At 60.5% G+C, this 15668-nt stretch overlaps 3 protein-coding genes across 4 annotated transcripts in view; all 3 read left to right on the top strand.

Annotated features, from left to right (window-relative positions):
* Positions 1-114: 114 nt before the first annotated feature.
* Positions 115-1966, top strand: BACC1 (BPTF associated chromatin complex component 1). 2 transcript variants are annotated; one of them, XM_077746607.1, is made up of 4 exons: positions 115-374; positions 1022-1212; positions 1347-1451; positions 1695-1966. In XM_077746607.1, exons 1-4 carry the CDS (start codon positions 130-132, stop codon positions 1697-1699), a joined length of 546 nt encoding a protein of 181 aa, XP_077602733.1. In that variant the 5' UTR covers positions 115-129; the 3' UTR covers positions 1700-1966. The 2 variants fall into 2 exon arrangements, with proteins under 2 accessions (XP_077602733.1, XP_077602732.1); XM_077746606.1 differs by having other exon boundaries at positions 1691-1966.
* A 5611-nt stretch (positions 1967-7577) lies between these two features.
* Positions 7578-12999, top strand: BCL6B (BCL6B transcription repressor). Its single transcript, XM_077746635.1, has 9 exons — positions 7578-7599; positions 7937-8127; positions 8331-8552; positions 8663-8995; positions 9222-9346; positions 9884-10048; positions 10110-10240; positions 10346-10492; positions 10857-12999. The coding sequence occupies exons 1-9, from the start codon at positions 7597-7599 to the stop codon at positions 10971-10973; spliced, it is 1434 nt and encodes a 477-aa protein (XP_077602761.1). The 5' UTR covers positions 7578-7596; the 3' UTR covers positions 10974-12999.
* The window catches only part of SLC16A13 (solute carrier family 16 member 13), a 7850-nt gene continuing 3176 nt past the window's right edge, over positions 10995-15668 (top strand). Inside the window, exon 1 of the mRNA XM_077746634.1 lies at positions 10995-11088. The gene's annotated coding sequence lies outside the window, so the exon portion shown is untranslated. The remainder of the gene's footprint in view (positions 11089-15668) is intronic.

Genomic DNA, 15668 nt, shown 5'->3' with positions numbered 1-15668 from the left:
GCGCGGGGTTCTGTCCTGAGACCCCCGCGGGTCGCACTGGCCTCTGCGGGCTGCTCACGGCCGCCGCCTCACGCGCCTGGGGGAGCGGCCGGGGGTCCTCAGGATTCCCACGGGGCATTCAGAGCTTTTATGGGTTTTCTTTTTTTTCTTTTTGTAAAGAAAGGCCTCTTTAGGGATCCACGGAAGGGGCCCCAGGGCCCGGGGGGGAGGCCTGGGGACTGGCTGCGCGCCCCCCCTTCCCACTTTCGCCGTTCCCCTCTCCCCTCTGACAGCGCCAAGTGGACGGAGACGGAGATAGAGATGCTGAGGGCTGCTGTGAAGCGGTTTGGGGACGATCTTAATCACATCAGCTGTGTCATCAAGGAACGGACAGTGTGAGGGAGGGTGGCCGGCAGAGGAGGGGGGTGGGCACTTGCTTTCTCCGCGCCCGCGCCCCAGGCCCACCTTCCCGAGAGCTCCCTTCCAGCAGGACACCCTCCTACCTCGCTGCCGGCTGTGTTAGCACCAACGGGAAGGCTAAAAGGGGAGAAGTTACTGAACCGCTGGGGTAACCAGAGCCCCCCAAGAATTTAACTTCGGGGGGGGCCGCCTGAGACCCGCCAACCACCGCACTTCCCTGGCTGTTCGCGGGGCTCCCTGGAGGTCCTGCTGCAGCCTTTCCGGGGATACTGGGATTCTGAAAGAGCTGATCAGGACCCGTTCATAAGTCCCCACCTACGTGTGGGCCAGTCACCGAGGCTTACCTGGCAGCCCTCCACACCCGCACGGGTCGCCCCGAAGAGAATCAGGACGCGGGCCTTCCCTCCGCTCAGCTCAGGGAGTCCACTCGTCATACTCCATCGGCCCTAAATGCGTGCAGAGCTGCAGGAAGACGAGAGCCCAAGGGCCAGGGGCCTAGCCACGAGGCTCCTGGAGGGCCCCCCAGGATTCCTTCAGAGCGGCCCGGTACCCCTTCCCGCCCCTCCCTTCTTCCTTCCCCTCCCCCACGACGCCCTTCCTAACCTGCTCGGCTTCTCTTCAGGGCCCAGATAAAAGCCACCGTGAAGCGCAAGGTGTATGAAGACTCGGGCATCCCCCTTCCGGCCGAGTCACCCAAGAAAGGGCCCAAGAAAGTGCCGTCTGGGGTCCTGTCGCCTCCTGCGGCTGTCCCCCCGCCAAGCAGCTCCGGTGTCCCTGAGGCCGGGGGTCCCCCCATAAAGAAGCAGAAGGCCGGTGAGGGCTGCGGAGCCACTGCCTAGGGGCTGAAGGGCCCCTCCGAGCATCCGCGGGAGGATTGGGCTGGGCCAGGGAAGGACACATGTCCCTTCCTCTCCCTGCCTGGGTTCCCAGAGANCCCCCACCCCCAGATGTGACGCTCAGCGCCCTGAACGACTCGGACACCAACAGTGACCTGGTGGACATTGAAGGGCTAGGGGAAACCCCTCCAGCCAAGAAACTCAACTTCGACCAGGGTAGGCGTCCGCCTCCTCCCACAGCAGCCGCAGGGCTCGGGGAGGAAGGGGCTCCCCCCGACGGTAGGGGCCCCCTGCCCCCTCGTACAGAGGCTCTGGAGGAGAAGGTCGTCCAGTCCACGCTGCAGGGGACCAGCTCGGTGGCGAGCCGGGTGCCTTGGGGAGGGAGGGACGGGGAGACGGCTTCGGGGCACACTTGGGGCTCGCTCCATCTCCGCCCATTTTGTGTTCTGTTCCAGACAGCCTGACCTTGGACTCTGGCCCTCTCGTGACCTCTGCCGACCCTCCTCCGCTCTCTCGCTGAGCCTTCCGCCTCTGACCCCTCTCACTGTTCACGTGGACCTGTGGATCGCCGGGGACCCTGAGCAGGCCCACGCACGCGAGCAAGGGCCACAAGGCTGCGGGGGGGAAGGGGGGGTGCCTCGCTGTTCCTGTATGAGCATCGGCCCCCCAATCCCTCTGACCTCCATCACATGGACGTTTTTATACAGAAAACAATAAAGATTCTCCTCTCAGCTCCGTGCCTGCAGCGTAACGTGCCTGGAGCGCCCTGGGCGCGGGCCTCTCCCCAGCCCCGCGGGGCCCAGCCCCTTCTGGAAGTCCTCGCCACCCTGCCTAGAGCAGCACAGCCAATATTGGCAGACTCTCTTCCCAGTGCCAATATTTCTGTGCTGCTAGAGCCAGGGGGGCTGGCCGTGGGCAACGGACCCCTCCTCGCTCTCCGGAGGCAGAACTGAACTCCCAGGGTCTCTGGCAGTGGGTACTCCCGAGGCGGCCCTGGGGGGTCCTAGAGGGGCAGACTTCCAGTGCTTTCATACCCCCCCCACCACCACCTCACAAGAAGGCCCAGATGTTTTCTGTGTCGCCCCTCCGGGGCGGCCTCCCCGGGCCACGCCTCAGCGGTGCCTTCCCCACCCTCGCTCTAACACCACACTGTGGTTTGGACGTGGCCACAGTGCCGTACAAACCACAGTGTGCTGCTGGGGCGGGGGCAGGACCGGGCTGGGCCGGGGGCGGGGGCTGCCGCTGTGAAGACCCCCGGCACCAGGAGCAGGGACGCAGACGAGGGCTCGCAGGGCAAACATGGCCCCGGGAAGGGTTGGGGAGAACCAGAGACCGGGGGCCGGCAGCGGACGGGGGCCCGTGGGGTGAGCTCCCAGTGGTGCTGAGACTGGAGGCATCTCCCCTCTGCATGAGCTCTCTGCTCAGGGGATCCCTAGGGTGCGGTCAGGGGCAGAGGAAGCGGGAATGACCGTGGGGGCCAACACACTGCCTCCCGACTCGGCGAGGGCAGGGCCCCAAGGCTTCCTGTGTCCGTTCCTCCCCTCCCTGGGTCAGAACCCAAGAGAAAGCAAGGAGAGACAGAAGGCCAAGGACAGCAGGGTTGGGAGTTGGCAGTCCAGAGGTGGTGGGGCCGGAACATGGTCGGGAGAGGGGGGCCGGAAGTCGCCCTGGGCCCTGGGCCTGCCACAAGATGGAGGCCCAAGGCAGGAAATGGAGGCCAGGGGGAAAGGGGAGCAGCAGAGCCCAGGAAGAGGGCTGCCTGGACCGGGGGGCCAGGTGCTCAACCCCCAGCACCGCCCCAGCTCCCCGCCGCCCCCGGGGACCCTCGCGCTACCCCCTGCGACCACCCCCATCAGCCCATCCAGCAGGCCCAGGAAGGCGGGCCCACCCCAGAAAGCCACGTTGAAGCTGAGACAAACATGCCTCTCCCCACCCCCACCCTAGGCCTCCCCTCGGCCTCTTCCTCCTGCCCTGGACTTGATTTTTAAAAGCACCCCACAGAAAGCACAATCTGGGGACCCCCATCCCTTCCACAAATCAAAACAACATCGTCTGGAACCCTGAAGTCTTCCTCCATCCCATTCCACCCTTTACCACCACCCCCCCGCCGACACACCCCCCAAAACTCTTAGCAATCAGAAAGATCTAAGATGGTGGGTGTAAGCAGTCTGCTTGGGCCCCGGGGGGCATGCCAGACCCCCCTCCCTCGAGACCCCCATCTGTCCTCCGCCAAACTCTGCCAGGACCTCCTGGTCCTCACTCCACCCTCCATAGCCCCCCAAACTGAGCAGCTGACCCCAGCTCCCGATTCTCGGCAGAGCCTTTGTGGGGGTGAAACAGAAATCAAACACCATGCTAACGGCTGGGGATGTTGGGGGGCCTTCTGGACTCGGCCTTTGGTTTCTACCTGGGGGACTGCACTCGGGGGGCACAAGAGAAAGCCTCTCCAATCGTCCCCCCGACTTCCAAGACTGACAAAGCCCAACCCCACCCCAGCACGCACCTCCAAACCTCCCCCCCAACCGCCACGTCTCTCCTGAAAACAGGGGACACTTCCCTCCCCACTTACCTCAGCTACTCTCCCCTGAGATCCTGGTCCCCTATTTTGAAGGGAGCAAAATTTGGGGTGCATCCCTCACATTTGGGGTGCAGGAGAAAGGAGCCGCCCCAGTCGCATCGCTGGCCTCCTTCCTCTCGGCTGGCTCAGGGAGTGGGGAGTGCCCTAGGGAGGGGGGACCCCCACAAGAGAGCTCAGAAGGGGGTTCCTCCATTCCCAGTCAGAATTGGGGACACCCCCCCAAACCCGTCCCAGCCCATCCGTCTCCAACTCGGCGGGAGAGGCAGCTGCAATGCCCCAGTCAGATTCCCCCAACACTACATTCCTCACCCCATCTAGAGGGGTCCCGGGGGCTCCAAAAAATCCCAAAAAAATCTAGGATGTTGGCAGGACGGTCCTGGACTAGCACCCCAAATTTGGGGTCCTCAGATACCCCCGTTTTTTCAGGAAAATTCCGTCTTTCACCTGCCTCCCGCCAGCCCTGCTCTGTCCCGATGCCAATTTTGGAAGTCACTCCCTCCTTCCTCCTCCCCGTCTCTCCAGGCCCCCCCGCTCGGGGGCTAGGGTCCAGGAAACCTGGCTTCCAGACCGGGGGGCACTCCTCGAAGGGCCAGGGGCCAGGAGGTCAAGCTCATAGCCCCAGTCTCAGGGAAGCAGGAAAGCCCGATTCTCCCCTCCCCTCCCCCCTGGCTGGTCTCCGTGGTGGTTTAAGGGAAGCCTGGAGGATTGGAATCTGCCATTGCTGTTGCACAGGCAGGTTTTTTTCCTTGGGTTGGGGGGGTGGGCGGTGGGAGGGAGAGAGGGGAGGAGAGCCGAAGAGAGCAGGGACCCAGGCGTGCAGAGCTGGCCTGACTCGCCCCCTCGCCCCTGCTGCCGTGGGGCACCCCTCCCCCCCCAACCTCACCCACGTTCCCAGTGCTCTGTCTGCTTCCCGTTTGGGGCTCTTATCCTAGAAATTCTGGGTACAAGAATCACCTCCTCGCACCCCCACCCCCGCCTCTCCTTGCCAAAGTTCCAACAGCCCTGCCCAAGCCAGGGGCGTCCACTTTGCCACAGGACACCCCATTTCCCCCCGCCTTCCCGGAAAGTGAGGCGTGCTCCCTTAAGAAATTGGGGTTCGGAGTCTGAAACCGCCTTTTCTCCCTCAGATCTATCCAGGCCCCATAGAAATAAGAGGAGAGACCCTAACCACTACCTCTCCAAGTTCCTCCCTTCACACCCTGGGTGTAATTGGGGGCTCACTGAAAAAAGAGATTTCTAGAATCTGGGGTGAGAGGGGGGCTCTAAGCAAAGGACATCCCACACCAGCGTCATGCTCCAAATCAAGTGAACCCCTAGATCAGTCTGGTCGTATGACCCATCCCTCGGTTGCATCAAACACACCCAAAGAGTGGCCAAACACCCCAAAATAAGGACACCCCAAAACTTTAGTCTCCCACCCTGGGCCCTCACCTCGTTTCTCCCCCTAGAAAAAAACCTTCGTGGCTATCTAGGCATACAGTGGACTGGCGGACTGGCCCCCCTCAAAGTAACTTTCCACAACATTCAAATACAAGGCTTTGCTTCCCCTCCATGACCCATAATCGCAGAAGGCCTTCGCACTTGCTCCCGGGTTCCTATCAGGTTCCACCTCAAGCTAACAAAAAAACCTGAAGTGACATTTCATGTCCCCCCCAGTCTAACCTGAGCCTTGAAACACAGACGGCTTCCCAAAACAGACTGTCCCGCAAACCAGCATGACTACCCTACCTGAAAGATCGTCCGATGGCTATGAATCCCCCAAACAACACCCTCATCCACCTCCTCAAGAACACCCAGCGGTCCGTCCTGATATTCCAAGCGGACGATCTCCAAATTATGGGGGTCAGAATCCCCAAAACTAACGTAGCTTCCAACTCAGCTCCATCCCTCAAACTTACCATTGGCCCTGGGGCCTGAATGCAGCCTCCAGTGCCCAGAACAATCGGACGAACTCAATGCCCCACCATAGACGTGCCCTCCACAACTGACCAGATAACACATCACCTCCACCCTGATACCAAAAGGAGCCCTCCCACCTCCCACCTCCCAACTGAGCAGAGACCAAAGTAACCCACACAGGCAAAAGCCACAGCGTCCCCCCCCCCCCCTCCCCGGGCCCCATCCTTAGGGGTCCCGGGTTCTCAGTTTCTCAGCTGCATGCAAATAAAGACACCCTCAGATCTGAAGAGGAGGACCCCAGGCCCAGGTATGCAGCTCTGTGGATAATGCGTGGATAGCTCTTCCTGGGCATCTGCTTTGCAGTTAGACTCATCTCTGCCTCCCCCGCCCCCCGCCAGATAAACACTGCCACCCCCGACGACTCCCCGGACAAAATATGCGGGTGTGACCCGTGCCTCTCTCCCAGATCGGGGACCTAAATTTAGGGTTATCGGCCCCTCCTTCCCTCTCTCCCTCCTTTCACCCTGAGACCCTCCCTCCCTGTTCTCCCTTCTCCGTCCACCGCACCCAAATTTCGTATTAATGTTCACTAAAAATTCACCTCTACAGACAAACAGTGCTTCCAGCTTCATTAGAAAAGAAAACCCTGAGCACCCAGGGCTGAGACCCAGAGCCCGCGGATTTCTAAACCCTAGCCTCGGAGGAAAGGCCCCTCTGTCGCCTAGCCCTCCCTGCCTCCACCCAACCCTAGGCCCCTCCTAGGAGACGGAGGGACAAAATTAACCAGCGCACAGGGGAGAACGAAGGTTTCAGCCGCTCAGACCGAGTGGATCCTGCGCCCCGGTCCGAGTGGACCCCAGCCGGGTGGAGACGGCGAGGCGAGGCGAGGCGAGGCTAGTGCTCGTCCGCCCCCTCGTGGAAGGAGTCGGGCATTGCCGGGGTTTGCCTCCTTGCCGCGCTGGACCCCGGCGTCCCGCCAGCCTCCGAGCGTAGCCGACGGGCGGGTGCCCGAGGCCCTAGTGAGCTGGGATTGGGGGAGGGCGCGCGGGCTTGGGGAGGGAGTCTGTCTCCCTGGATCCCTAAAAGGATTCAGGAGAGAGTTGGGAGCGAGAATCCGGACGCCGAGGTCTCCTGAGCGTCTCTGGGCCCCCACCCGGGGCTTTCCCCACCTCCTCGAGGGGAAGCAGCTGGCGGAGCCGTCCGGTCGCAGGACAATGGAAGGAAACGAACTAGAAATCATATCCGTCCCCTCCCTACCCCGCCCGATCGGAGCCCCCCTTCTTGCGGGCACCGCCAGAGGAGCCTGTCATTCACACCACGCCCTCCCGCTGTCGGGGACCCCACCGAGTCCACCGTCGCCTCCCCACCCCTGGTGCCTTGGGCGCCCCTTTACCTCCTTGATCCCTTACGTTGGAAGCGGGGGGTCCCTGTATTCACTCTCCAGTGACAGGCACCCACTTCCAAAAGCCAACACACCGATTTTCGCCGCCCCAGGCCCCTCGACGACCCAGGTCGCCCATGTTTCCAATCTCGAGACGCCCCAACCTGCTCCCCAATTCCACTGTCCCATCCCCGGTTCCACTTTCAGTGGCCCGAGACCCCTGACGTTGCGACCACCCAGGGCTCCCGAGGTCCCGCCCTCGAGCCGGAGACCCCGCCCCGGGCTCGCCATCTGGAGGGCAAGGGAGGAAGGAAGGATACAGACCCAGGCGTTCACCCCACCTCCACCCCCGCCCCCGCCATCCCGGCCAGATAAAGGAGCCGAGTCCAGGAGGGGAGAGAGACCCCGCCCCCCTGAGAAGAGACGCCGCAGCCCCTGCAGGACGGGGGTAAGAACGCGAGACTGAGGGAGCCGGGCTCCTGGGTCCCCGGAAAGGGGTATCGATGGTAGGGAGACTGAGGCCCAGGGCTAGGGCTGCGCTAGGGGGTCGGGGACTAGACAGTGGAATTCCGTGCTTCGGAAAGAGAGCTTCGACTGCGATTTGGAGAGGTGTGGACCGCGGCCGTCTGGGGTCTCCAGGCAGGCGGGCCAGCCACGAGTGGGGCGCGCGGCGAGGCAGAGGGGGGCGGGGTGCCGTGAGGGCACGAGCCGTGGAACCCAGGAGGCTGCGGGCCGGTTCCCCACGCGGGCCATCGACGGCGCGGTCGGGACCCTCCAGCTCGCCGCCCGCCCTGCGGGGTCTCGGGGAGGGGGCGGCGAGCGCCGGGGAGCTGAGGCCNGCAGGCCTGCGTCGCGATGGGCTCCGCCGCCGCCCCGGAGGGGGCGCTGGGCTACGTCCGCGAGTTCACGCGCCACTCCTCCGACGTGCTCGGCAACTTGAATGAGCTGCGCCTGCGCGGGATCCTGACTGACGTCACGCTGCTGGTTGGCGGGCAACCCCTTCGCGCCCACAAGGCGGTTCTCATCGCCTGCAGGTTGGAGGGGTGAGTGGGGGGGGTGGGGCGGGGCGGNNNNGGGCAAAATGGGCAAGGGGAGGAGCCAGGAGGCCTTCGGGTGGGGACCCAGAAGCTGGAGGCTGAGCGCCCCGGAATTGGGGCGATGGGGGGAGGGGGGAGGACCTGGGCGCCTCTCCCAGGGGTCCCCAGGCGCTAACATAGCCTCTCTGCCCTCTGCCCAGTGGCTTCTTCTATTCAATTTTCCGAGGCCGCGCAGGAGTGGGGGTGGACGTGCTCTCCCTGCCCGGCGGCCCCGAAGCCGGTGGCTTCGCTCCCCTGCTGGACTTCATGTACACTTCACGCCTTCGCCTCTCTCCCGCCACTGCGCCCGCGGTCCTTGCGGCCGCCACCTACTTGCAGATGGAGCACGTGGTCCAGGCATGCCACCGCTTCATCCAGGCCAGGTGAGGGAGCCCCAGCTCGGTGCCCTCCGCGGGGGGAAGTGGCATCCCGGGTGTCAAGGGCAGAGGCCAAGACTGGGAAATAGCACTAAGGCCCATCGCACTTTTCCCAGCTATGAACCTCTGGGCGTCTCTCTGCGGCCTTTGGAGGCAGGACCTCCCGCGCCGCCAACCGCCCCTCCCCCGGGCAGTCCCAGGCGCTCGGAAGGACACCCGGACCCACCTACCGAGTCTCGCAGCTGCAGTCAAGGCAGCCCAGACCCCAAGGCCTGCAACTGGAAAAAGTACAAGTTCATCGTGTTAAACTCTCAGGCCTCCCACGCGGGGAGCCTGGCGGGGGAGACGAGTTCTGGTCAGCTTTGCCCCCAAGCCGGGCTCCCCAGTGGGGATGAGGCTTCCAGCAGCAGCGGCAGTGAAGAAGGACCCATTCCTGGTCCCCAGAGCAGGTACAGAAACTGGGAACCTCAGGAATGGGTAGAGGCCAGCCTCAGCTAGGAGGCAGAGCCATTGGGCGGGCCTGGGGGGCCCCAAACAGAGGGTGAGGGGGTGGAGCTCTGGCAGCCCATGGAGATGGTCCTCAGTCAGTACTGGCTCACCTCCAGAGGGTAGGCCTTGGGCTCCAAGCCCTCCAGGGGAGACCCCCCCTCCATATACTCTCCCCTCTCTGCCTAGGCTCTCCCCCACTGCTGCCACAGGACAGTTCAAGTGTGGGGCTCCGGTCAATACCCCCCATCTCCTCACAGCCCCGGCTCAAGAGCCCACTGGGTCACACTCTGGGCCGGCTTGTCCCCCACCAGGTAAGAGCCCTTCCGTTTACTTCCTTCATGGCTCTTCTCCCGGGGGCTGCTCCAGGCCAAGTTTGCGTCCGAAGGAAAGTCCCTTTCCAACCACCACGGCTTAGAGTCACGGAGCTTTTACAAACCCCGTTGCCCAAGGTCACGCCCGCCCCGTAGAGCAGAGTGCCTGGAAAAGGGAGCCAGGTATCAGTACTTTTTAAGGCTTCCAGTGAGCAGCGAAGTCCTGGCCTGTTCCCATCAGGGGTGAGCGGTGGGCCCAGAGCTGGGCAGGGCTTCCCGGGCAAGAGTCGAGGGTAAAGGGGTCCAGTAACGGCGGCCTCCAGGAGCCGCCACCACTACTGAAGAGGTTCGCAGAGTCAGACAGACATGAAGTCAGATCTTGGCTTTACCTCTTGTTAACCACGTGACCTTGAGTAAGTCAAACGAGCGCCAGGAGCCTTTACAGTAAATTGGGAAGGAGAAAACCCATTACCAACGCGGTCTGAGGACTCCCTGGTGGTGGTGCTGTCGTGACTCGTGACCCACCTCCCTTCCCAGGAAGTGAATTTTTCAGCTGCCAGAACTGTGAGGCTGTGGCCGGGTGCTCGTCGGGGCTGGATCCCTTGGCTCCTGGGGATGAGGACAAACCTTACAAGTGTCAGCTGTGCCGGTCCGCCTTCCGCTACAAAGGCAACCTGGCCAGTCACCGCACGGTGCACACAGGTAGGGGAGGAGAGGGCCCCCCTCCANAGGGTCCCTGACCTCCCTGCCTCCCTGCCTGCAGGGGAGAAGCCATATCACTGCTCCATCTGCGGGGCCCGCTTCAACCGGCCGGCCAACCTGAAAACGCACAGCCGCATCCATTCCGGAGAGAAACCGTATAAGTGTGAGACGTGCGGCTCGCGCTTCGTGCAGGTACCCAGGCTGCCCCGAGGCCCCGAGGCCCGGAGCGCGGGGCGGCCCCGCGCGGAGGGTCCCGCCCGCCCGCTGGCGCGGTCTGAGGTCCCCCTCCCCGCCCAGGTGGCGCACCTGCGCGCGCACGTGCTCATCCACACCGGGGAGAAGCCCTATCCCTGCCCGACCTGCGGCACTCGCTTCCGCCACCTACAGACCCTCAAGAGCCACGTTCGCATCCACACCGGGGAGAAGCCTTACCACGNACCCCGCGCTCACCTAGGGGCGGGGCCCCGAGGGGAGCTCCTCGGAGCGGGCGGGGCCCTGAGGGAGCTCCTCGGAGCGGGCGGGGCCCTGGGAGATCGAGGGGGCGGGGCCGGGGCTGGCGAGGCTCAGGCACCCAACTTGGGCTCCCGGACTGGGCGCAGGCGGTCCCGCACCCCCGGCCCCCAAGAGGAGCTGGGGAGGGAAAAGGCTTTGCAGAAGAGGGCGGGGCCTACCGCTTCGGCCTCGGCTGAGGATCTGGGAAGACGCGAGGACCGAAGGGGAGCTGGTCAGTGGCCCCGCGCTCCCCGCCTAGAAGGTGCTTATGGAAGCGGGCGGGACCTGACCCGGCCGTCCCCTCCACTCCCAACAGTGCGACCCCTGCGGCCTGCATTTCCGGCACAAGAGTCAACTACGGCTGCATCTGCGCCAGAAGCACGGAGCTGCCACCAACACTAAAGTGCACTACCACATTCTGGGGGGGCCGTAGCCGAGCGCCGCCCCAGATCCCGCTCACCTCCTGGAAGCCTGGAGAGTTGCGCTCACGCCCGGCCTCCCTGTTGGCCTTGGGCACGAGGAGACGGGTGGTGTGCAAGACCCCTCTGGTATCAGAAACCGCCACCACCTTAAATTCTCACTGGAGGGAGGGGGGACGGAGGGGGAGCAGGGATGGCAGGTCGTGGCTCGATCTGCCTGTTTTGCTGGTCAAAACCTCTTCCCCACGATCGAAATTGTCCTTGAGACAAGCAAGCTGGGAGCTGAGGCAGGGGACAGACTGAGGCCCGGATTCCTCGAGGAACAGTCCTCCTCACCCCAGCCCCGTCTCCGATTGGTTTGTCTGTAAATATAATTTATTGAGGCCCGTGGGTGGCTCCAGGGCCTCCATTCGACTGCATTTCCCCCTCCCTCTTCCACAAGTGTGATCCAAAGTGACCTGAAGCACAGAATGCAAGGTCACAGCTCTGCTGGCAGAGATGAGCACCTGGCAGTGTCCTTAGGCCTGGGTGTTTTATGTTTATATTATTGTCATTAACTTTTATCTTCAGAATCGTCGTTTCTCCTATCTGTTTGCTTGTCGGTGTGCATAAAATGGAGCGAGGGTTTCTCTGTGTCCTGTCCCTGCCAATTGTAGGTCTGGAACCTTAATTTTCTAGGGCAGCACAGGGCACATGTGGGTTTGTGGCGCTGGGTCAGGAACCCTCTCCGATGGTCTGGATATTGTGGCTTCTCTAGCAGGCTGGAACTGGCTACAGACTTTTCTCTGTTTTCATGACTTCTAGGAGCCTTTATGGTGAGCCCGACTGGGAAGTTTAGTAAGTGTCTCCTGGGGGCTGTGGATGTGGGGGGCGCTGTCAGTGTTGGAGGTGGGTGGGGATGATTGGAGAGGCCTTCTCTTACGGCCCTAACCCCCAAGAGTCCGGCCGCCTGGGTTCGGCCGCACCACGTCTGTCTGGCACGAACTGGGCTTTAGTTGAGCCCAGAATCCACCTCCTGAGGCTTGTTCTGAGCACTGAGTTGATGCCTCAGTGAGGGAGAGAGTTCTGAAATTCCTTATCGGAGCTGGTGCAAGCTTTGCAGGTTCTGCCCAGCCTCTAAGAATGGTATGACCTGCGGGTGAAATTATGAAACTCTTTATCTTGACTAAGAGCTGAGTCATGATGAGTCCTTTACTGCTGATGTGTCTGGATTTGAAAGTTCCTTGGGAGTCTCTCTACCTGAACAAACCCCTTCTCTCCTTAGTGGGGTTTTGGACGTCTTCTGACAAGTGGTCAGATTCTGGGAACTTTGTGGCCCCTAGAAGTCACGGGTGCTTGGTAACTTTCTTGCCTTAAAGAAGCCAGGTCTGTGACCGGGCCTTCCGGCCACTCCGTACCTGCCTGAAACCAGTGAATGCAATAGGATCTTCCACAGGGAGAGAAAAGGGACTGAGTTCCAGTCTGGATTTGCTAGAGTTTGGGATTATGATTGGGATTGCGGTTGGGATTTGAGATTTAAAAGAATAACTGACTGATGGACTTTCCAGTTGGCCGAGTGCCTGGGTCGGATGGAGAGATTTGTAGGTTGGTCGAGGGCCCCAGGCTCCGGTATAGGCCATGTAGGTAGAAAGTTGCAAATGGAGTTGCCTCTTAACTAGAATGTCTGGAATGTGAGATGATACTCTGAAGCCTTGATTTATGGTCTTTCCCCTCCTTGGGAGCTCTTTGATTGCAGGGTGTGGGGTGGAGGGTAAGGAGCACTTTGAATTTCTGGGGTGGAGCTTGCTCAAGACAGGTCGGCACTAATTGCTGCCCCTTGAGGACAGGTGAGAAGGCAACTTTTCTTTCTCTTTCCCTCTTACTCCCGCCACGGAGTTGAAAGCAGGGAGGGAAAGCAGAAGAGAGATATGAAAAGGAACCATGATTTTTTTTTTTTTTTTTTTTTTAGCCAATTGGATGGGCAAGTGGAGAGCACCTAGGGGTGGAAATGTTAGATCTTGCAAGATCAGAATCTTGGAATAAAGAAGCCTCTCTGTGCTGCCTGATGTGTCCAGGGTTCTTGCCCGGGAGGATCTGGGAACGGGGTGAAGCTGGGAGAGAAGGGTCTTAAGGGTCTTCCCTTCCGGACTCCATCTTGGATTCCGTGCCCATGCCACTGCCCCGATCCCATCAGACACTTTGAGTGGCTCTTGTTCTCCCTTTGCCTGCCCTTGCCTTCCGGCTCATTGTGTGGGAACCGGTGACTTCATGAAGTTTCTCCGGAGCCACCTGCATCCTGCTCCTCTGAAGTCACTTCCTGGTCGAGGTGTGGGGGCAGGGAAGAAACTGGGAAGCCACTAATAATACCAAGAGGTGGGGGGGGGCATCTGTGCTGCGGTGTTAACGCTTGGGACCCCCCTGCCCCCACTGCCACCAAGGAAAATGGATAGGACTTGGGTCCCCTGAGGACAGTAGAGGGTGCAGGTGGCAGTGAAAAGGCCATGTATGTGGTTGGAGCCAACATGCCAGCTACACCCCTCCCCCCGCAACGGTGCCTCGGAATCTGTCCACTGCCCGGAGCAGGCTCCTCTCCCACCCTTTGCGTGCCCTGGGGGCGGGTCACTAATTCTGTGAAATTACCTCCCTTTTGGATTTAAATTCCTCATTTGTGAAAGAAGTCCATTAACATGGTCTGCTGTTCCTTCCAATATTTGCAGTTTGTGGTTGTATTTAAACTCGTGATCTAGATTAGATTTTTGTAAGTTAAAAAAAAAGCAAGCAAGCAAGCAAGAAACAAGGAACCTAAACTAAAATCTCCCTTTCCCCTCCGCCTCTAGCTTATGTCCTGTTGAAAAATGAGACCAGCTAATATTACTTATCCCCCGCTACCTGTCAGGTCCTAAACTAAGCATTTTATTTTAGTGCATAGATTTTTCTAATTCAATTCCCCTGACAACCCTAAAAAGTAGGTACTCTTCTTATCCCCAATTTCCAGTTAGGAAAGCCACCGGAGAGGCTCAGTGTCTTGGACGGTATGTGGTGAAATCAAGATCGAAGCCTTGATTTGCTCCTAAAGGCTCCTTCCTGCACTATGTTATACAGCCACATCTGTTTCTACATCTTGCCATTATTTCCCGCCGGCCAAAGTTTTGATTCCACTTACGAAAACAAAGTTTTGGGGGTATGATTATTTTTATTTCCCACGTATAAAATCATAAGGCTCAAAGTGCTTTTTGTAAAAACAGATATATCTTTGGGAGAACACAAGGAGGAAGGGGCAGAGAGGGGGGCAGAGGATCCTAAGCGGGCTCTGTGCTGAGCCAGATGTGGGGCTTGAACTCATGAACCCTGAGATCATGACCTGAGCTGAATGAAGTCTGTAGTTCAACCAACTGAGCCAGCCAGGCGGCCTTGCTTTTTCTTTTTCTTTTTAAGGTGGTGGTGTTGTTGTTGAATTTGAGAGAGACAGAAAGAGCAAGGGAGGGGTAGAGAGAAAGAGGGAGAGAATCCCAAGCAGATGCGGGACTCGGATCCATCAACTGTGAGATCATGATCTGATCTGAAACCAAGAGTGAGCCACCCAGGGCTTTTTTTTTTTTTTTTTTTTTAAGTAGTCTTCACACCTAGTGTGAAACCCAGTGCATATCTCCAACTTACGACCCTGACATCAAGATCTGAGCTGAGATCAAGAATCGGATGCCCTATGGACTGAGCCACCAGGCAGTCTCCCCTCAACCCTGCCCCCATTTGTCTGGATATGAGCCCTTGAACCCATTTTGCCAGGTCAGGATCCTGGGGAGCATGAATTATAATGAAGAAACGGGAACCCGAGCCCCGGGTGCTATCTAAGGTGAAGGGCCTGGTTGGGTAGGAGTGTCCGGCGGTCAGAGCCTGGCACTTTAGTCAACCTCATCAGATCAAATACTGAGATCAGGAAATTGTTGTTACCAGAGGGTGAAGGAAAAGGTTCCAGCCCCACCGAGGAAGGGGGTGTAGGTGGTGTTTGTGGGGCCCCGAGTGAGCTCACAGCCGCCCTTCCTCTCCCCAGTTATTTTTGGTCTCTGTGACCTGGTGATTTCCTGTTGGTGAAAACAGAAGCAATAGAAACCGAGCTCCCACTGCAGAAGCGAGCGCCAGCCGTCCAACCGCTGGACCTTCCCCTGGTCTCTTCCCGGGCCTTGGAAATCCTCCGGGACCCGGGCATCTAGACTGGAGCGTCCTCGGGCGCCGGGGCGGGTGTTTTGTCTGACACTCTCGTCGCAGAACCGCTGCGCGCACCGGGCGACCTGGCCTTGCAACCAGGCCCCTCGTTGAGCAAGTGGGTGTCTTCCTCTCCTGAACCAGTTCACCCACCGCCTTCCCGCATGAAACCCCCTACGTGAGAGTCTTGCGGCGGAAATCCGTACGGATAAAAGTGGGCAGGAGACACAGCGGCCTCGCAGAACATCCCGGAGTCCCACGGGGCCACCCCCGCCGGCCTCCTCAGGTCCCCTCTTTACGCATGCGCTCCACTCGCTGTCCGGGTCCGGGGACGCCGCTCTAGGCCCCGCCCCGCCCATCTGGCTCCACCCCCTGCCCAGGAGTCCGGCGTCCCCACCGGCCAGTGGGGCGCCGGGATGTGGGCCGGGGTGGCCGCGTAGCTGACACTTACAGTGATCGCCACACCGAGGCTGGCGCGCCGCAGGGCTGGGGCCGGCACCCCGGGCCCCCTGGCGGCCCCTCGACTGAAC

The sequence above is a fragment of the Crocuta crocuta genome, unplaced genomic scaffold (genome assembly GCF_008692635.1).
Source record: "Crocuta crocuta isolate KB4526 unplaced genomic scaffold, BGI_CrCroc_1.0 scaffold139, whole genome shotgun sequence".
Lineage (NCBI taxonomy): Eukaryota > Metazoa > Chordata > Mammalia > Carnivora > Hyaenidae > Crocuta > Crocuta crocuta.
Note: the sequence above shows the minus strand (reverse complement) of the source record. Positions and strands in the feature narration are given on the sequence as shown.